Source organism: Hydractinia symbiolongicarpus, chromosome 4 (assembly GCF_029227915.1).
Source record: "Hydractinia symbiolongicarpus strain clone_291-10 chromosome 4, HSymV2.1, whole genome shotgun sequence".
Lineage (NCBI taxonomy): Eukaryota > Metazoa > Cnidaria > Hydrozoa > Anthoathecata > Hydractiniidae > Hydractinia > Hydractinia symbiolongicarpus.
The window spans coordinates 20,399,179-20,421,487 of record NC_079878.1 but is presented as its reverse complement, the minus strand read 5'-3'; the positions used below and the strand labels follow the sequence as shown (position 1 = coordinate 20,421,487).

At 32.8% G+C, this 22,309-nt stretch overlaps 1 protein-coding gene and 1 long non-coding RNA gene across 2 annotated transcripts; both read left to right on the top strand.

Moving 5' to 3' along the window:
- The first annotated feature begins 817 nt into the window (after nucleotides 1–817).
- On the top strand, nucleotides 818–3,877 carry LOC130641739 (fucolectin-like). The gene is made up of 3 exons (XM_057448678.1): nucleotides 818–2,079; nucleotides 2,175–2,208; nucleotides 2,322–3,877. Exons 1-3 carry the CDS (start codon nucleotides 1,792–1,794, stop codon nucleotides 2,750–2,752), a joined length of 753 nt encoding a protein of 250 aa, XP_057304661.1. The 5' UTR covers nucleotides 818–1,791; the 3' UTR covers nucleotides 2,753–3,877.
- A 16,006-nt stretch (nucleotides 3,878–19,883) lies between these two features.
- Nucleotides 19,884–21,903, top strand: LOC130641738 (uncharacterized). Its single transcript, XR_008982500.1, has 3 exons — nucleotides 19,884–20,979; nucleotides 21,194–21,281; nucleotides 21,851–21,903. It is a non-coding gene; the product is annotated as an uncharacterized LOC130641738 (long non-coding RNA).
- Nucleotides 21,904–22,309: the final 406 nt, after the last annotated feature.

The window sequence follows — 22,309 nt, the reverse complement described above, 5'->3', positions numbered from 1 at the left end:
AGTTGAACCACTTCCTAAGTGCCGACGTATCATTCCAGAGGAAGAAAATGAGGATGAAACAAAAATGGACAAGATCATGAAGATGATAAAGTAGTGAACGTTGAAAATGCATAAGATGAGAATGAGGACGATTTGTTTATTTCTGACATATAAATACCTTGTACATATTTTATATAATTTAAAGAAAGTATTTGTGAAAGAATATCTCGTGTGTTTTTCCATATCTTTGAGCTCTTGGCGATTTTAAGGAAAATTATAAAAAATTCAACTGTTGGTTAAGCTATAAGATGGTATCCCATGATGGTCAATGAACGACATGATGGTCAAACAACGTCGTTTCGACGTTGCTTATGGTCGGTATTGTTCGTCGAAACTACGTCCCATTCCGACGTCAAAACGACGTTTCACATACAACCATGAAACAACCGTCATTCGACGTCGGAAAACAAACGTCAGAGGACGTTAATGCGACGTCGATGCGCTTACTGCGAAGGGGTCAAAATCAGTTTGCCTTATTATGAATGCTCAGTTTTTTTATTGTATTTGCACAATTTCCCCGAATTTTACTTTGACTTTTGAAAAATCAACAAAATGTAAATTAATGTTAACTAATTTACCCAAATCATTATCTCACTTTTAGTATTTGCTGAGATTCTCTTCGGGAAAGTTTCATTATCCCCCCCCCTGTGTGGTAGGGGCGTATTTAGGATTTTCTTTAACTGGTGTAAAATAGCCTCCTGTTGTGATCAACTCATTTACATAAGAAACAGAGGAATGTTACTATAAAACAACAAATAGAAAGAATATCTCAGAGTGTACAAGCTCCCGAAGAGCCTAATAAAAGGAACTTGTTTATTTTTGCCCTTTATTGGTTAGGTTATATCTTTCGATAAGAGTAATTTTTAGGCTACCTAGCTATGGCATGCTAAAGAAGAGTTCAAGGAAACATTTAGCAGTCTTTTGGAGCTTGTATAGCGTTGTTTACTCTTTAAGTATTTTACGTGCCTCAAAATAAAATACTTTTTATTGACATTTGTTTACATTTTTGTTCGGGGTTTTACCTAAACTTTGTTTTAAGAAAATTATGTTGGTGTAGTTTGCCGAACAATTGAAAAAAGTCTTTCTTAACGCGTGCACTTAATTTTACGAAATTAATATAGTTTTATGAGCGTTTCTAGATCGTGATTAAGCAAAAGAATAAACATGAAACAACCTAAGCTTGCAAAATTGTATTGTTTATGAAAGAAACTTCGTCAAGGAACTCGTGGTTCATCATGACGCGGGACTTCACCGCACTGTAAATAAATGTGCTTCTTTTAAAATATTTATGTTTCAAACAGCACTCAAACATAAATAGATGACTGGTGAAAGCTCTACATATCTAGAATATATATCGATAATAAATATATATGTTTAATTAAATAAATGTGCTTCTTTTAAAATATTATGTTTCAAACAGCACTCAAACATAAATAGATGACTGGTGAAAGCTCTATATATCTAGAATATATATCGATAATAAATATATATGTATAATTAAATAAATGTGTTTCTTTTAAAATATTATGTTTCAAACAGCACTCAAACATAAATAGATGACTGGTGAAAGCTCTATATATCTAGAATATATATCGATAATAAATATATATGTATAATTAAATAAATGTGTTTCTTTTAAATTATTCATATTTCAAACATTGTTTAATACGTAGTCGCAGCAAACGTCCTCTGTTATTATTCACACCTTTTATATTGCTGCACAGTTTGCAACAAACGGTTCGTTATTTGAACATGACAAGCCTAAACTTTTGGTCAAATTTTTTTGTTGCGATTAACATGGCAAAATGGTATAATTGTATCCATTACGTAAAGTCACACGAAAGTATGAAATACAAGACGATAACAGAGATTTCTTCTTGTCCTTCACTGTTAACATGCGTTCAAAAATGTCGATTGAAAAATTTGGATGTTGTTTATAAGGACGGAAAATGTTACTGCATTATTGTTGCTGGAAACACAGATGGCAAAAAAAACGAGAATAAAGAAAAAGCGGCAAAAGTTTATTCCGCAGTAAAAGATGTAAGTTGTCAGTTAACATTAATCCAAAAGATATTCCTCTTCTGCTCCTCCTCCTCCTTCTCCTGCTTCTCTTTATATATTGATTGATTTTTTAGCCTTCCAGTTATTTGGACAACGGACATCAACCAGGTATATTTTATTTCTGTACTTGTAAACTACTTGTACAGGTCAATATAGGAAACCTATGATTTTATTCGCTTTCTCCAAGAAGCATAAACAGACATTCAAATTTGTATGTTTAGTCTCAATTAATCTGTCGCGTGGAAAACCAGCAAGACAATCAAGCGTCTACAATCACAGTTTCATTCCAGACGCATCACTTGGAGTGGATGGAAACAAAAATGGTGATTTCGAAGTCAAATCGTGTTTTCACACTAATAATGAAACATACCCTTGGTGGGAAGTCAACCTCCTTCAAAATGCTGTTATAACAAATGTTGTTCTATATCCTCGCACTGAATGTTGCCACCTCAGAGCAAATAATTTGAAACTGCTTGTGAGGATTGCTTACGAGGATTCCTGGAATTTGTGTGCGTCTATTGAACAACTGGGTACTACACCACTTGATCAAAAATGCGGTCAACATGTGGTTGGTGGTATTTTTCGAATTGTACAACATAATACAGAACCCTTTCATTTGTGTGAAGTTGAGGTATTCGGGTACTTTTTATAAGTAACAAACTGCACGAAATTAAACTTCACTTAGCTCTGTTAGGAAGTGGATTTTTTTTTATTATTGTTCATTATTAATTGATTTAAATTTTAAAAGCTCGAAAATGTTAATACCTTTTACTTGGTGATTTTTTGCAATTTAACCATTGAAATTACTAAAAAAATGTAGAAATAATTAGAACAAAAAATTCCACAGCTGTCGACAAAGACCGACCTATCTTTTAGAGCAATAAGTCGTATGCAGAAAATTCTAATAAACATTGAAGTACACTGTTTGCTATGATTTTTGAACAGTCTTTAACACTTTTTTATGTTACAATCTTTTCCTTTCTCGCCATTGTCATCATCATCACGAACGTGTTTGGTTTACACTTTTATACATTTCGCCGCGTTAAGAATATTAAATCTTTGATTAATAAATATATTTCATATTACCTTGCAATCACAAACCATATTTCTTTTTGCTTTTTTACAATAATTGCTTTTATCTGATGGCATGGTAATTAGACTTCTTTTTAACTTTCCACATCATTTGAACAAATATTTTTTGTGACTTTTTCTAAATTTTTATAACTTGGCACGGTAAAAAAAGTCTTAGTTTAATTTTTGCTTTTGCTTTTTGGGGTGGTTAGTTTGTTGACAGGGAGTATAATGAGAAGTTTTTTCTAAAAAAATTTCAAATGAAATAATTACTTTCTCCCCTTTATTTGTTGTAATTATTATTTATTCATTATTTAGACTTATTCCTAGCACGTCTATTTTGCAGACCCGAATATGTGTAATTTACAGACAAGATTTTTTAAATTATTTAAATACTGATCACTATTAAATTCTCCTAACATAAACATTTTTTTTTCTTTTTTACAACTTTTTAAAAGAGGCATGACCATTTGCAAAAGAGTATTAAGCAGCGTTTGCATTATAAGATTTTATTTGACAGATTTATCTGATTCGACAAAATCTGATATTGTTAACAGAAAATATAAAAGTTTTATTGTCGCAAATTTATCGTGAGTACAATTTAAAACGTTAAAATAATATTTTCACTATATTGTTTTAGTATCTATAACTATTATTAAAGTTCGCCGATTGTTTTCTCATATTTTAAATGATCAAAGCCCATTTTCTTTCAGCCATAAAATCTAAAAATTTGTATTACTATTGGCTATCCTTTTTAATTACACCATTTTGAATACAATAAGTTCAAGCAAATAATTATTGCAAAACCATTCTTATGTATCATAAAAAATGATACACGCAATAAAATGACATCATAGTCACGTGACCAAAATTTCAATTTTTTACTTAAAACTCACGTTGAATTGAAGTTTCATTCTACTAATTTTTATGTGACGAAGCCTGAAATATCTTGTGGGGGTTAATCGATCAAAAACAGCCTTTAGCTAATAGTGTTAACAAGTGCGTAAAGCATTGCAATTTATCTTTAGACGTCACAAAGTAATGGGGAAATCATTATCAAAGTATAGAGCTTTTTTTAACAACTAATGCCATTGTACTATTAATCCATTTCGTCAAACGCTTCGTTAATATTAATATTTTCTAGTGAATTGGTAGTTTTTTGCTTTCGCAAATTGATGTGATGCGACGTGAATCATTATTTCAGAAAACAAAGAGTCATCATGATATTACCCAAAATAGCTCCTTTTGTGACACTCAGAAGTTGCTCATAGCTTCGAAAGTATTAAGTGAAATTATAGTTTTTGCTCTTTCACTTAAAAAACAGTTTCATAGGAAAAGTCGTTAGATATGCTAGATATTTAGTTAAACAAATGTTAAGCGCTCCAATACACCTGGTTTGTTTTTGAAAAAAAGCAGAGAGAAAGTTGTCTGTCCAGGAATATTAGGATCCTTCCCATAAATCATTATTATAAAAATCACTGAATGGGGACACATTTTAAAAAGTTCAAATGCGATGTATATTTTCAAAAATTTTTTAGTGTTGTTATCAACTATATTATAATGCCCGTATCTGTCTGTCTGTCTGTCTGTCTGTCACGCAAAATGGTAGCTTAGCTGCGCAATAGCGAGAAGCACGCAATGCGGTATAAAAAGGACGGGTGAACTCGTGGATTTTCCACAGGCTAATTTTTTTGTAGTCGTGTAATGTAAATCTGATGGAAATTATTATCTAAATCTAATGCCAATTAAACAATGCAGCTTTTCTAAATTATAAAAATATGGAAGATTCATGGTGATTTTTAACATTGAACCATGAGATCGTTAACATTTGGAAGGGCATTTTCCGCCAATCTAGAGATGTTAATTGTTTTCATTCGACGCCCACCATGAGGGCGCCACGGATTGTTACTATATAAATTGAAATTCATATATGTTATTTTTCTATATAGGCTCCCAGATATTAAAATTGTCGTTGCGGCACTGTCACCGGGGACTTTTTTTATTATTCCGCTCAAAGCTTTTCTTATTATATTAACTTGCGTAACCGCTGGGACGGAATAAAGAGGAAAATCTCCATTCAAATCGTGTTAACCATTTAGTACGCATGAACAGACCTTTAAAAATTTCTTGAATTGGAAAACAGCTTTAGGATTTTCTAACATCATGTCTTGTTCCTACCTTTGATGCAATCTCTTTGATTTGGTTTTGTTTGTGTTTTTGAAATAGGAATTTTCTTAATATATAAAAATGCCGGTGTCAAGGCTTTTTTTACATAATATTCTTTCATATAAGCTATAAATTTACATGTAAAACCGAAATCCCCTCCATAAGCGAAAATAAACCTAGCTGTGCCACCCTATACTCTGTGTCAAAAAAATATTTTTTTATATCTATTTAGTCTGTTGGACTTCTTTTTGTCTGTGTTTTTTTATGCACCGTATTTAAAGCAAATGCGGCGGTGATTGGGTCCGAGCTGGTTATATTTGGCACATTGTCTTTATCAGAACAAGAAACGCACGACATTTCGAATAACGTGTTTCGAATCCAGAAGGTACGCATTCACCGACATATCCTCATACAATATTTGGTTAAACAAGGCCGAGAAAGCAATTGGTTCGCATCCAAATGATCTAATTTAAATAACATTCCTAATTGTTAGGATTGCATCAATGTAAATAGATAATTATAATTTTTTTGACTCATCTTTTAACTTCGTACAGTTCATAAACGGGACAGTCTAATGTCATCTTTTTATGTGTTAACCCGTTCATCACCGCTTTGTCCCAACGCTTTAATCAAAGATAAAATCTGACTTCGTTATCAAAAGTTTATTGAAATTTTTTCTCTCTTTTCATACCTTTACGACGGTAATAAATTGAACGATTATATCGAAGTCAATAAAATGACCCGAAGTGCCTATTCGTAAAATCTCTCAGCATGTTAAATCATGAATCAAAAGAGAAAGGTTGTGTTTATGCCAATGGCCGCTTTTTTATTGAGGAAGAGGGGGATTAAAGAAAGGAAAAAAACCGGAAACGGTCTGTTTGGAAGAAGTCATGGGGCAAAGAAGAAAGCAGTGCATACAATGCAATTTTAAATGAATTGAGAATGAAAGCCGCACAAGAATATAAAACATATTTGCGTATGAACAAAGACTCATTCAAAGTATTAGGTTATTAGTAAAAGAAGTAAACAAACGTTGCTTTACACCCAAATCTTTATTTAGGAAGTGCTATATCTCGTTCTATATCCTGTAATAACTAAAAAAACCTTACGTTTCCCCAATTAGTCTAGAGGAAATGTTAGTTGTCACTTTAAGATAAAATTATGGTGAGATTTTCGTGAGATTTGTAAAAATCAGGTCTTAGAAAAATATTTTGTGATACTTTGGGTGAGTTCAAGAAAGATTTTCAAGCAAATTGTGCATTCAGGTTGAACTGATAATTAGCCAGTAACAGAATAGTTAGCTGTTTTCAATGGAACCGTTAGCTTAGTGGTTATAACTCTGGCACTTTGAACGGGATTCGGATCCCCCAGCGGTGGCGAATTAATATGGGCGAGTGAATGCTACCATAGCCCCGGGTTAACCCAAGCCATGAGGGAAATTGGGAGAAAGTAGACCTCGTGGGCTGTGGGTCTGCGTAGCTCAAAATGTGCATTAAATACTCTTCCATCTAATTCACGGCCCCTCCCAACCTCGTCCCCATAGCATCTTGTATCTTTTCTGACCCCAGGACAACGATACGAACATGGCCCTGGAGGAGGCTGGTCTGATATGATACCTGATTGGCGCGGATATGTCACATAATTATTGAGTCATACAAAACATTTTGGCGAGGCGGCGAGTCTGTGACGAACAGGAGAAAGCTGTTCGTATTAAAATGGCGGAGGAGCTGTATCAGTATCATGTTTTTTTAAAGTGAAAAATTTAATAAAAAGCATCACTAAGTAATGAGAGTATAAAATAAGACATCATAAAGTAATACAGCTTACATGACAATATTTCAATAGCTGGGAAAGTTTAAGCTAGAAAAGTAGCTTGCTAGCACACTATACCTAGCAAACTATCAAGATAAGAAAGAAAAAAAAGAAACTCAACTTGTTTTAAAGGGGCCAGGTTTAACTTGCAGCTTTATGCAAAGAATGACGTTACATAAAATTACTAGCTGAAGGAGACCTAGTGTCGTCCATGCCCTTTATAGACAAAATAATTTTGCACAAAGTATCGAAAATGTTTTTTTTACAAAATATATGTACCGTTACGTTTTAAATTATATCAGGTTGTTATTAGTGGGCATATTTTATTACTTTATATGCTTTGGTTACCATAAAAAAATATAAAAAGCCAGTAGATTAACCGTCGGAGCCATTTTATCATTTACCCGGTCTACTTCAAGAAAATTTACAATAACTTCGTTAAAAAATAAAGTTATTGACTTGAAACTTGTTATGGAGTACTTTCAGACCAATCCGATAAACGATAATTTTACACGAGGCATAAAAAAAGAGAAAAGGTAGGAGGAATTTCTTAAACTGATTCTGGCTAAGCCTTTTTTAACATGAATATGAAGAAATTTCAGAAAATCGAACCCAATCAAATTTTGAGTCACACTTTGATTGAGAGCTCAATCTGGCATATGGTTAAATCCAAGATGTACTAAAGATAGTGGTAGATATTGAACAGCTCAACACTATGATATCTTATCTCAAGAGTTTTAATACTAATTATAAAGCAGTGAACATAAAAAAATAACAAAAAAGGTCTAAACCGGGTAGTATATATAGTGTCCCCTAATTTCAGTAAGAATTAAAATATTGACTTAAGATTTGGTATGATATGGTTTTAGATTGGTTTGATGAAATTGAGTCAAAAAATAGTTCTATTATCATCATACTTTCTGAGTTTCAGAATTTAGCCCTTTTCAGAGACGCCGATAAGCTGTTTGTGACAACATATCAATTTTGATTAAGATAAAATTTTAAAAGCTATTCTAACCTTAGAAGTAGGTCAGCTAAGATTCAACCTAAAATGATGCCAGTAAACAAAAAAATAATTTGCAAGAAATATCTTTTTGTGATTGGATGCTCTTATGAGAATACTGAATTAATCTTTACGGTTAGCTAGTTTGGCATTTTGAATATTTTCCAAGCAGAATGATAACAATGAACATAGAAGTATGTATCAATTAAAAAGCGTTTTTTGAACAGCAACAGAATTTTGATAAGCTCTAAAAAGTGCGACTATGTGGAACTTAACTTTGGTCCAAAATCCCCAAAATATTATCCTCAAAAAATTATTTCCCAAACACTTTTTTCTATTAAGGTTAACAATACTTCGCTGTTGGTAAAGTCGTATACCAATTCTTTCTAAACTGATAATGATACATTATTTGAATCGACAAAACAGATCACATGTGGACTTGTCGATTTCAGTTTTCAAACCTGCATAATGCTTTTGATCAAATTTTTGGATTATTTATGTTTTAGATAAAAAAACTTGTTTTTGTATAACTGTGTGTGCAATAAAATGTGCGCTTGTTGAGTGAAAAATAAAAAAGCTGTATGGCGTTTTAAAAACATGTCATTAAGAAGAGAAAAAGCAGAATTTATCAGTAATGGGTGGCTCGAACTCAGTTTCAGTTAACTATTGTTTAAATAAATTTCGTGCAAAACAATAATAAAAAAGCAACTTTGGGATTCATACAGCAAAATCTTGGTCATCATATAAAAGCAGTAATGCAGACACAGATATAAACTTACAGTAAATGAGCCAAATCCGCCAAAATGAATAAAAAATGAAATGTTAATATAAAGTTAAATTTCTGCCTAGCTACCTTCAGTCAGGCACCTAGAATGACACCATTTGAAAATTATGTAGCCATATTTGCACCTTAGAGAACCAACGAAGTGCTATGGTCAGGTGGGCAAATCATTCACCAATTTCCACCCGTAGCTACAAAAGTTAGTTTTGCAACCCAGTGCCTGCTAGCCAACCAATTCAGTAAAATACACATAACTAAATTGCATGAAAGTCTACAAGTAAACACAAGTAAACAAAAGCCTAAATAACATGATTGTATATTTATGTATTTAGAAAACACTCAAGGGCAATATACGAGCAGTATAAAACTTTGGTTCATTGAGACAAATATGTATTGGAGGGTCACGTGACGAGGCCTCCTCCAGGACCATGTTTGTCTCGCCGTCCCGGGATAAAAAGAGAGACAACAGGCGCTGGGAACGAGGTTGTCCCCGTATGCTTCAAAGTTCTGACGATGACGGCGTACTTAGTTGACGATATAATGTAATCAGTTTGAAAGTTTGTAGTTTGTTTTTTGACCTTCTTGTTTTCTAAAATCTTAGTATTATGGTTTTTAATATTTTGCATGTTAAGATGAAAATATTGTCGCGTTTTCTAGCCATTGTCTGTAATAGGCAAAGTGAATGTGTTCATCTTCCTATGATCTAGCTGAAAAAGCTATGTCTCAAATGTTAAAATTTCTAACGCTACGGCGCGACGCTATAACTTCAATGCAACGCCAATATCCTACTTTAAATTAATGAAGCCATTACAATGCACTTAAAACTTTTGAGGCCAAATAACTTGAAAACGAGGTGGTGACGCCAGACATTTTTTTAACGCGCAGGTAACTGGGGACACCCTGGGAGCGAATTGGGTAACTTTCACAAACCTGGGTCGCCGAATCCGTTTCGGATTGGACGGTTTAATGGCGTCATCAAAAAACCTTTAACTTAAAAACGTATTTTTAACTAAGTTACTACAAGGTTCTAGACACCAATGTTTCATCTACGTAATAATGAATTAAGGCCACATGAATGCTCGCCCTTGATATTGAATTGCATTGTTGTTACCGGTTTCCCTGAAATAAAGATATATTAGCACATATAAATACTCTGCGAAGTGGATCTGATGTATTGAAAATAATTAAATAATTAAGCAAGCACTTACGCGCGAACGTTAGTTTATCACGTGAGAGCTTGCTTTTTTTCGTTGCATCCTCATATAAAAAAACACGCAACAAGCCCTGAACCTAAGGTTGGTTTTGCGTCATGCAAAGATACTTGTCGAACGAAATTATAACACATACGTTTTTGTGGCTACTTCTGAATAAACAAATTAATAATTACAAATAGAACGCAGAGAGACGTGGAATAAATTTAAAAAGTGTAATGTTTATTTTATTCATTATATTTTAAAGTTTACAAATGTTTTACGGAGAAGATATAGTATTAGTCATAGCACAGTGCCGAAAAAAAAATTTCGAAAATTATTTCTTGAGCGTTTTATGTCCCCGTTTACATATTTCACGAGCCTTGAGGCAAATAGCTAGTTTATTATATAAACCGAGTAAAATCATTGTATACTCTGTAGATTATTACTCAGTTCCAGGCATGTTTCATAAAGTTCTTTGTTCTACAGTCAATAAAGTTATTACAAGATAATGCATGTGGATCGTGTAAGAAATTTCACAATTTATAATGCACTGTGGAATTGAAAAATAAGTGAAAATTGCACTCGTTTCTCAATAGACAATAAAATCATAGCATATAATTCGTGTAGATTATTAATCAAAATACGAGAAAAACTCAACCAGATGATATCTAAATTGTATTCACATATAAGATATACTGAGATGTATCTTCAACCAACATTTTAAAAACTTTATAAAACAGAGGTCTATTGGTTTCTCAATAGAAGAAGCCTTTTGTAAGGAAATAACATTTTTTGAATCAGTTCTATAAGATGAACGGCAAAAATGAAAAAATAAAAATACCAACCGCTGAGTTTCATTTTTGAGAATTATTATTTTTATCCTACTAAATAAAGTAATAGTGCTTTTCAGACGCGCTGAAATTTGAGATGTTTAAGAAAAATGAGATAAAATAATAAATTTTTAAAGCTGTTTAAGAATCTTAGTAGTTCAATGTTTGCTGGAATCTTTTATTTTATTTTTAGACTTTTTTGTTCCAAAACAAAATCCAATAGTTTCTTTTTTTTTCTTTTTTTGTACTTTTTGTTCAGTTAAATTTGGTAGTGCAAATGCGCAAAATTTCTTACATGAGGGAGTTCAATACATTCTTATGTACAAAAATTCAAATCAATAAACAACAAAAATGATCTACTTCGTAACTAAGCTAGGTAAAATTCATTTTCAGGCAGTTTGTTAGTTACAAGAAATACCCAAATACCTCCACTTCACACAAGTGCAAAACGTCTGTGTTGTGTTGTACAAGTCGAACAAAACGTCCAACCACATGATGATCGCATTTTTGATCATATGGTGTCGGACCCAGTTGTTCGATAAATGCACATAAACTCTAGGAATTCTGATCAGCAGATTTCACCAGCAGTTTTAAATTATTTGCTCTGAGGTGGCATCAATCAGTGCGAGGATATAAAACAATATTTGTTATAACAGCGTTTTGAAGGAGGTTGACCTCCCACCATGGGTTTAGTTCATTATTATTAATTGTTTGAAAACATGATTTGGCATTAAAATCACCATTTGTATTTCCGTCCACTCCAAGTGATGCGTCTAAGTTCCAAAAGTGATTTTCTACGCTTATTTGTCTTGCTGGTTTTCCACGCGAGAGATTAATTGAGGCTAAACATACAAATGTTCATGCTTATTTGAAAATGCTGACAAAGTCATGGTTACTTGTCGAATTATTGCCCTAAATATTTAAATCAATACAAAATTGACAAATGGTACATCAGAAAGTACAGAAATAATGTCATACCTGGTTGATGCCTTTTCTCCAAATGACTCGAAGGCTAAATAAATAAATAAAATAACCGTAGGAGAAAAAAAAAAGAAAAAAAGAAAAGAAAGGAGGAGCAGAAAAAGAAGAAGGAGAAAGAAAAACAAAGTAGATAACTTACATCCTTTATCGCCAAATAAACTTCTGTCAGTTTTTCTTCAATTTCATCAATTTCATCTTTCTTTGTATCAACAATAACGCAGTTACATATCTCACCCTTATAAACAGCATCCAAATTTTTGAAACTGCATTTTTGGACGCATGTTAACAACGAACTGCAGGAAGGTATCACTGTTGTTATTTTGTATTTTATATTTTTGAGTGACTTGAGATAATATGCACAATTATACCATTTGACAAAATTAACTAAAACGACCAAGGAAATCCACCAAAAGTTTAGGATCGTCATGTTCAAACAACCAACACTTTGTGGCAAACTGTACAACAATATGAAAAGTGTGATTAATAATAAAGGACTTTTGCTGTAAACGAAACAACTAAGTCACGTACACATACTCTGTTTACATTTTCTATTTAAAATGAAATGCATAATAGAATTAAAGTAGAAGAATTTAATGGATCAAGAAAATGGTTTTCACAAGTGTGTAAGAAATAATTTTGATAAAAATAGGGTGGGGGAGGAAAAGGGGATGGGGAGGGGGGGGGCAAGATATTTTGCTTAGCAAAATCGGACATCTTAATCAAGGGGCAGAGAAAGAACATTTTTAAACCAACATTAAAACAAAGTAGTAGTGAGTTTTTAAATTGTTTAGTGTCTTCTTCAATATCATCAACTCTGTTGACACTGAATGCAACTGTAGAACCAGCAGTCTTAATTTCTTTTGTGTCTACTTTGAAAAAAGATCCTTAACTAAGTCCATTATCATTTCCTCAATTTAGAGTTTTCTTGATTATTTCTCTTAATATATTGGCCTTAATGACGACGCAATGAATGTTTCATTTATCTTTCAGATATCTGTGTCATTAACATAGGAGCGAAAAGGTGTGGACAAGTACTAACTTTAAAAACCTGGAGTCCCTTTCTGAATTCATTTAAGTAACATATACGACAAGTGACAATGCTAGTGAGTAAGGTTTTAATGATATATTCAATATTGTTTTCATGAATTAGACCTGATAACCATGGTTTATAATAATATCAGAATAACCTTTGGGATTTTGAGACAAGTCTTTAAGGTTTACACTCTAGCCATTTTTGCGAAGCAATTGAGCTTCGCGAGAGAAACGAAATTGTGAAGCACGTTTGCTACGCGGAGTATACCAAGAGAATTATTGAGATTCTCAAAATTTCGATAGAAAAAAAATCATATAAAATCAGCGTAAGGAAATATGAGTGATATTTTTTCACGAAAAGGTAGCTTATTTTTTGTCTACTAGAATACATAAGTTTGGATCGAGCAACTGTAATAAAAGTAAGCTAAAAATGCCAATAAGTTGGCTTTGTACCACCCCCCCCCCCCCTTATATTCCGATTTTCCGTTTGCCGAAAGCGAAAGACTAGGAGGATCACTTGAGCAATCATCAAACAGCTATCGGCTAATTTTAATTATCGTGTATTTTACAGACCTAACCCAAATACATATTTTAGGTAATTAAAAACACACATATCTTGTTAGTTCTGGTGTATTTATATTTGTATCATGATGTGGGATTGTATTTGCATACAAAATGATTGTAATAATTTTTCTTCTTCAATTTTTCATATAGTTTTTAGCAAGTCCTGATAATAATCAATAAGCGTTTAAATCTTCCCGCTTTTTTGTTGTTATTCTTTTCGCTTAAAATTTTGAGTTGTAAAGCTTGCACCTTTTCTTGGAAGGTGCACTTTTTTAATTTGAACGTTTATAACGCGCCAAAACGTGTTGTACTTATCGGCTGATTAATAAAAAGATTTAAAAAAAATTAAATTATCAGCTTACATTGGTATATTTACGTGGAATCCTTTTCATGCAACAGAAGAATAGTGACTTGTGACGGTCTGGGTGACCTAATTTTTATTTTTACATGTTGTGGTTTAATGTACCTTGCTACCTAAACTATTCTTTGGTGCTTGAGGTAACCATGAAAAATATGTTTTTTAATGTCTTCCAGTCAATTAACTAATAGCAGGAACTTAGAATACTAGCTATGTCCAGGGTCTGGAAAAGTGTATTTATTAGGCACCAGAAATGCAAGTTTACTTTCATATATTTTTTAACAGTAATAATTAGACATCATGGTGATCTCGATTGTGAATGCGTTTGCAAGTTTGCATCGTCAGAATGCTGCAAAAAAATGTGTTTAAGGCACGATCTATTGGACTGAATGTGTACTATGAAAGGCTAACTGCTGGAGATGTTTTTATCATGCAGTTTTGGAAATAATTTATAAAAATTTTGAACCAAATTTTGCTGGAACCCATAAAGACTTACGAGTTGAAATATCAAGTTTTGTGCGTCAATACCGTTATGACGATTTTGTTTTAACCTGGGACAAAACACACACAAGTGAGAGTGCCAATCAGTCAACTTTTGATCAGTTTAACTTAGGTGTGCATGCAAATGAACTATTTATCCATGCAACTGCAATCATGCTCAATACAGTGATTAGTGTTACTAAAGCAGACAGTACACCTAAGTATCCTTATAGCATATTTTGGCCATTATTATCTTCTATGGACATAGCGCCCGATTTAAACGAATACACTGGTCGATATATTTTGTTGGGCCATGAAAACAAAATTTTTCAATCTTTATTCTTTTCCTGTGAAGTACCTTGGCAAAACAAATATTCATAAACAGAATTGATAAACCTAATAATATAAAACGAACATATGCAGATGTAAACTTCTAGAGTCTAGTGGCAGGGTTATTTCGAGTAATTCTGGGCAACGTCAATCAAAAATTGTAAGACTAAACAGCATCTTACCACGGTTTGTCGAAAAAAGCTATAATCCTATAAATTCCATAAATACAAATGAGTATGTAAATCGGGTAAAAGTCCTTGCACCGTCAAAACAATTAAAAGAAAATCAACAGGAAATTTATTTTGAAATTACTTCTTCATCTCCAATAAGAAGTTAAACCGAACCTAAAAGTGAAGTACAGAATAATAAAGCAAACAGCAATGCTAAATCTGACAAAAGAAATAATATTACAAGTGCTCCTGTAGGTTCTAATGTTGATTCTGGTAAACAAAGAAAGAATGTTTTGAAAACAATTGGACAAAGTAATATTTTGGAAATGAATTAAGTGGAAGAAAAGCTAAAACATGAATGTCAAATAAACTATCCGTCTTCTACAGAAAGTAAGGAAGAAAGGAAAGCCAGAAGACGAAAGTTAAAGACAATATGTTAAGAAAGCCTCTGTACTGGCAGGTGATGTGAATGAGAACAAAACAAAAAGAAAGGCTAGGAGAAGAAAATTAAAAAATGATATTCAAGCCCATGATAAAAAAACTAATGATCGGTAGGTCAAGATATTAGTGGCCCAAATGTTTATCACATGACCGAGAGATTCCAGGAGGGTGAAAATATGCAACTTGTAAGGAGACTAGACCATTTTTTTATGAAACTGAGCCATCTGATTTGTTTCAACACAGAACTGGGCGTATAATTTCAAATTGGAAAATCTTTGCAGATAATAAATGTTCCCGTTGTCATAGTATATTTCTTGCACGAAAGAGAAAAGGAGAGTCAAATTTTGCTGCCAAATTTTCTGGTATATTTTTTGACATACCACACCTTGATTGTTTAGATTCTATATACCATAATAACATGCATTTCTCAGAGGTTCCATTTTTTTTAAAGTCGTTAACCTTCATGGAAACTTGATTCGAAAGATTCAGGTAGCAATGTATGTTCACTCATTAAAATATGGTATGTTAGCATCAAAAGGTCATGCTGTTGCTATACCACACAATATGAAGATTGCAACCTCACATCCATTGTTACCATCAGAAATCAGCATATCCTTGTTAAAGAAAAAGAACACTTCTAGTAAACAATACTTTGTCTCAGGTACAAAAATTGAGACAGCATTAAAAGGACTTGTGTTTGGTTATCCCACATATGGTGTAGATTCACTGGTCTCAGGTTATAATAAGTATAAGGTTTTAACCATTGTTCAGGAATTAAATTAAATGGAAAGTACTTTTTAGTGACACCCAATCCATATTATAGTGATGTCATGATAGAGCAAAATAGATTAGATATTTTGCCAATGGGAAGGAGTGAGATAGAGGGGATTCCAGTGGTACATCTTTCTGAAACAAACAGTGATGAACAAGATAAAGGTCCTGCAAAAAACCAGTTTGATTAATTAGATCCAAATAAAGAGATAGCATCATGGTCTGGCATAGTTACCCCTTTGGCACTACAAAATTTTGAGGAAAAAATTAAAAATATGTTAAAAAAGTTTTTAGGTGATGATCAAGATATGCTAGAGTAAGTTATCAAACAAGGAAATATTGCTTCCACTTGCTGTAACCAAAACAAATAAGATACACCTATTAGAGAGTTAAGTACACCTGATTTTTCACAATTTCCTACCCTCAGATATTTGTGAATGGAACTTGCGATATCACAATTAAGCAATTACACTCATTAGACTATTTTGATTGGGTTGAACATATATATTTTACAGGTGATAACAAGGTTACACAGCACCCATTTTTAAAGTTTCACTTGTTAAATCTTGGATTGCGTAAAAAAGCACTTACTCAAGGTAGTTTTGTTGATGCTCAGCAACTCAATGATGCACATTTAACAGTTGAGGAATTACAAAAACTTTGAAGAACAGGATGAAAGTGTTCCAAGAAAGATCATCAGTATCTCCGCAAACCTACCAAACACCAATACATATTGGAGAGAGCGTAAAAAGGAGTTAGATGCACTATGTTTTTTTTATGTTAAAGGAGTTTCATGTTTTACCTACTTATTTTGACACTAGTAGCTCTGGCGAGCATCATTGGAAACCACTTCATAAATTATTAATGGAATACTATGCAACAGTGACTCAGACCAAAATTGATGAAGTTACAAATAAATTTTATTCTGATTCCCATTTTAAACATAAATTGATTCATAATAATTGTATATGGGTTGCAATTGTAAGCAAAGAGCTAAGGCAGTTATGCTTCAGATATAATCTTCACATGAAATATAATCTCCTTTACAAGTTGCTGTTTCCACATTAAAAATGCAAAGGAGAAATACGTTACGGAGTTACAGATTACATCACTAATAGAATTTACCGAGAAGAAAGCACATTTAATAAATTCTGTTTATAGTCTTCCAGTTATTTCACATAGTTATTTCTACCTGTTCCAAATGTTCCTCTCCTTGAGTAGTTATTTACCATTTTGCTGCATTTTTGCAAAGTGACGCACTGTTTGAAATGCCCCATCACAACAACCGCCAAACATCCTGCATCACAAACAACAACGGTCGCCGAACAACCTGCATGCAAACCAACAGCGACTGCCGATCATCCCGCATGCCAACCCGCAACAACCGCTGAAGACCTTGCATCACACCCCAAAAATTGTACAATTTCCTCAAAAAGCACAGAAAAATTATTTTGACCTTGATAGTCCTCATGATTTTAGAGCTATCAATAAAGAATGATGTCGCTGCTTATGAATCCATTAAAAATACTTGTTCGAGATTCCGAGCAATCATCCAACCAAAAAAGAATAGCGTCTTGCCATCGGTGTGCCTGGACCTCTACAACAGGGTGACCACTAATAAAATAAGAACAAAAGTAAGGATATTTAGGTGAATTAAGAAGACAAATTGACATTTTTTAAGGATATTTTGCTGCAAACGAGAATAAGAAAATAAAAAAATAAGGATAATTAAGGGGAAAACCAATTTAAGTTCTCCATCTTAATGTTACATACTATGTTCTATGATAAGAAAATTATGCATATACAAATATACATATAAATTATGCCCTGAAATATAAAAAAATATAGGATTTCAGGTAAAAGAGAAATATGTCTTATTTCACTGGTGATGACCAATCCATAAACACATTTCCAAAAAAGTTACGATCAGAAAACATAAAGAAATAAGGAGAAATTAAGGAGAATAGCTAAAATTTCAATTATTTTATGGATCTTAAGCTTTTGTTCCAACAGTCAAGTTCAAGTTTGTGACAGCTTAAACGATACTCTAACACATTCCTCTAGAAAAGCAATCCAGTCTTTATACAAAAATTACTTCCTAGGAACTGAGGTGATATCTTCTACTGAAGCAAAAGGCAACTTGATAGCTATAATTGTGGGCTTTTTGCGATAACATTCGCAGCTGAGATTCTAGAAGGAAAGTCATCCTCTTATGTCATATTTGTGGTGGACAAAATGCGAGCACATGTTATATCGTGTTTGGAGGAACAAAAACTAAGACTCTTCCCTTAGGTGTCTGAAATATGATTTGTTGTTATGTTGATATTTGTTAATTTTACACTTTCACTTTTGTTTTTCCTTGTGGTCGAATAGACCGAAATTTGTTTGTTGATGGTTTTTTTCAACAAATATATTATCAAAAGAAAAAAAAATTTAAGACTTTTAACTTGGACTAATTTAGTTTATCATATAAGTACGTAGTATGTAGTATCTCGAAATCCAATTTATATCGAATGTTCGTCTTTCTTACTTTGTTTTTTTTCTTTTTGTTTCATTGCTAAACCGATAATTTTCTTATATTTTGCCCACTTTAAAAATTTGTAAAGCTTTATGTATACTTTATATTTTTTTAGCTTTATACGATTGACGTGGCGTTTTTTAATAGATTTTAATGTTGAGTTTTTGATGATCTGATGAAAGATAAATTAAAAAAAAAGTTAAAAATAAATTGCTCTCTCGAATTCAGCGTTGTTTAAAGCTTTTTTACCATGAAAATGACATTTTCAAATTCAATAGGAAAAAAGCTCATTTTTTAATATTCAAATTTTATCTTTATTTTCAAAAATTTTCAATGTTTGTAATAATGCCACCCGACGATATATTTCCAAATGTTACTCTTGTTGGTAGTACTTTTTACGTAGGAAATATATACTGGGGAGTTCTTATTTTCCGGAAATAAGTACTGGAGAGTACTTTTTTAAGGGAGTATTCTTTCCCGGTGACACCGGCCTGTTAACCTATTTGCCCTTCAATTTGAAAATAGTAACTGGTGTTTTTATTGCCATCCTAGTTCTTAGTTCGTCTGTAACTTCATGTAAATAAGGGAGATTATTGCTTGTGGGAATTTGATCTTTCCAATTCAAAAATTAAAACATCAGCGGAAACTGCTTTTTTGTTCATTGTTCATTGTTTTTTCTGTTTACCCTCCAAAAAGCTACCATTATGATTTTTTTTTATTCTTCGAAACGGGAAAGTATTGGCAACAGATTTAATTAGAAGATGTGATACTGCACTTGGTGTTATTAGGCGTTATGGAGAGCCCTCATGAAGGGAACCTAACATTCATTGTTTGGAATTTGTTAACCAGAACCTGAACAATAATGAAAATATGCAGCCAAATGCTTGATTTATTGAAAATAAAAATTTGGCTGCATAAGTATATTAGCATATGCAACTATTTATATATTTTTATCTACTTCTAAATGTAAATATTTATTATTAATTTTTATTTGTTTTTTTTTACATTAGAAGTAAATTTCTTTGAAATATATAAGTACGCAGGTTTTTCCACTAAAGTTAACGTCTGTTATATATGAGACTTATTTTATTTGAAGATGATCCGTCGTGTGACAAATTGACATCGTCGTGTGACAAATTGACATGTACAAAATACCGCTTGTTTTATTGCTATACCATTGACGTCTTAAAATGAAAAAATCTTTTTTTTACTACATTGCACAACATTTTTTGATATGTTAATATGTTACATATGCGTTAAGCAGGATAGTAATATAGACTGCGGATAGTGCCATTTTAATGGCATATTTTTAACATGTTTTATAATATTTGTTGATAGGTGCAATCTTCAGTTTTTTTTCATAGTTTGAGAATAGTGTTGTTGCACAGTTCTTGCTTGTTTTAATGAGTATTTTAATGGATCGGTGGTCTTTCTTTATTAAGTTCTTTTTAATATTTTTAACCGGGAGAAAAACGATGGTACATAGCGGATATAAATAAATAAAGTTATTCTTTCATGATTGTTAATACATCCTTAACCCATGCACATACATCAGTTATATTTACACATAATGAACTAGGCTGAGACAAAGGGGGAACCCAGGCTGATTGGTCAGTATTTCCTGAAATACAGATATTATGTCGTAGTTGTACAACTTTGTCTCCAAGGCTTGTTCTCGCTGTCCTAAATTATCATCAAGACGAAAAAAGCTAGAGTCGAAGTTGCCATATAAAAAGTAATACGGGATTTATTATTGTCGTATTAATAATAATACGGCATTTATTATCCCGTGTTAGTTAGAGTACCGGTTCTTATTTTGTCGCATCCATATGAATACGGATTTCATTATGCGGTATAAGTGAAAATACGGAATTGGGTATCCCGTATTTGTGAGAAAGCGTGTAGTCCCTTAACTTCTGTATGCATTAGGATATGCTCGTATACGCCAGTATTCACATTTGCTTTAATACGGGAAAATAGTCACTTCCTTATTTTCAGAGTCCCAATACGTGATACACGGTAATCCACGTAGTGAATTTTTTTTTCTCCGCGTGGTAAATTCATGATGGCGGCGACGAACTTATGAGTTTTACTGTGCTAAAAAAAAAAAATCTTTTTTTAAGCCTTTGCGATAGAGATCTCTGTCAGAATACATTTTATTTTAATAGGGTAGGCCTTGGACCATTTACAAAATCAAAATTGACTTGTTGGATCGCATGCTTTCTTCTTGTATAGCAGCAAAAAAGGGGTGTGTGTTTTGACTATCTAGAATTGGCTGCTAATTAAAGAAGACGATTTCTCCTTCTGTACGCAAAGTTATGCTTCAAAAATTACATTTTCTTAAAGGTGATGGATTGTTGTACCAGACTGCATTTAAGGTTTGTAGCTGCCACTTTTTTATTACGAGAATCGTCTTTTAAATTTGAACTTTCTGAGACGTCAAAAATGGTACTATTTTCTTATTAAAGATAACAGAAACTGTCTTTATGCAACAGTACTTTTATATAAACACTATATAGATTATATATAAACAGTATATATTTACACAACACGACTTTCATTATTCCTCATGTTTCCTCTTTCTTATTGTAGGACGTAACTTCTGGGCATTGGGGTTGATCCTTGTGAGGTGCTCTCGAAGCATGGCCTCGACACGTCTGCTTGCTGGCTTCATGTGTTGGTATGCGCTCATTAAGTTGTTAAAGGTAGGGTGTATGCTCTCGAGCACCCTGCTCACCATAAAATCCAAAGCCAGTACCCCACTTTCTCATAAAATCTACAGCATGGTCCTCTAGCGTGTGTAGCTTTGGCGTTATCGTAACATCTGGCCAATTAGTACGCAGGAAGACCATCAGTTTCTCAATAGATTGCTCTGTACATAAATTTTAAAAATTAGCTCTTTGGTGCAGTGATGTGACAAAAAGTCAGAAAAAGTCAATAATTACCAGTACTAGACAGTTATTGTTAAAAATATTTTTAACTGTGCCTAATTCAGAAATTAACTGTGGGCCAAAATCGTTTCTACTGTTCATCTAATTGTGACATTTTGCTCAACAGGAGAACAGTTGCTTGTACTTTCTGCCAATTTCAACAGACTCCATGTGAATTTCATTTCCCTAATGTCCCATGTCATACACTAGCTTCGGGATGGAATTGCATAGCTGTATTATGTTACCATCCTACAAAAATATAAGTTGATATATGTTGAACATATTCCTTTTTTATTGGTATAAGCATTTTTCATTATAGATCATGTTTTGTTGTGTAGCTGGCAATAAACAAACATCCAACAGGTATATTTATATGTATGTTATCTCTACTTTAATAGAAATAACTTGATTTCTTTGACTTGCGACATTTAAAGTATATACCTTCAACATTTTTTGGACATGGTTGCCCACAAAACGTTTTCCATGGTAGGCTTGTCGTTCAACGTTTAATTTTTTCAATATATCGTCAAGTTTTCCAAAACATGGCCCACTTGACTGCATTAAATTGTGTTCTTTTCGTAGTCCTTCTGCTTCAGATATCTAATATAAAAAACACAGAAAAATAGTCATCAAGAGTTACTGACACAACTGATTGCACGGAAGGATATGCACATTATAAAGTTCTCTGAATGCTTTAACTTGCATTAAATTGTGTACTCACTTTTTCAGTCATTTTTCTTTATGGAAAGTCAATGCGTGGATATTAAATATCTTTAAT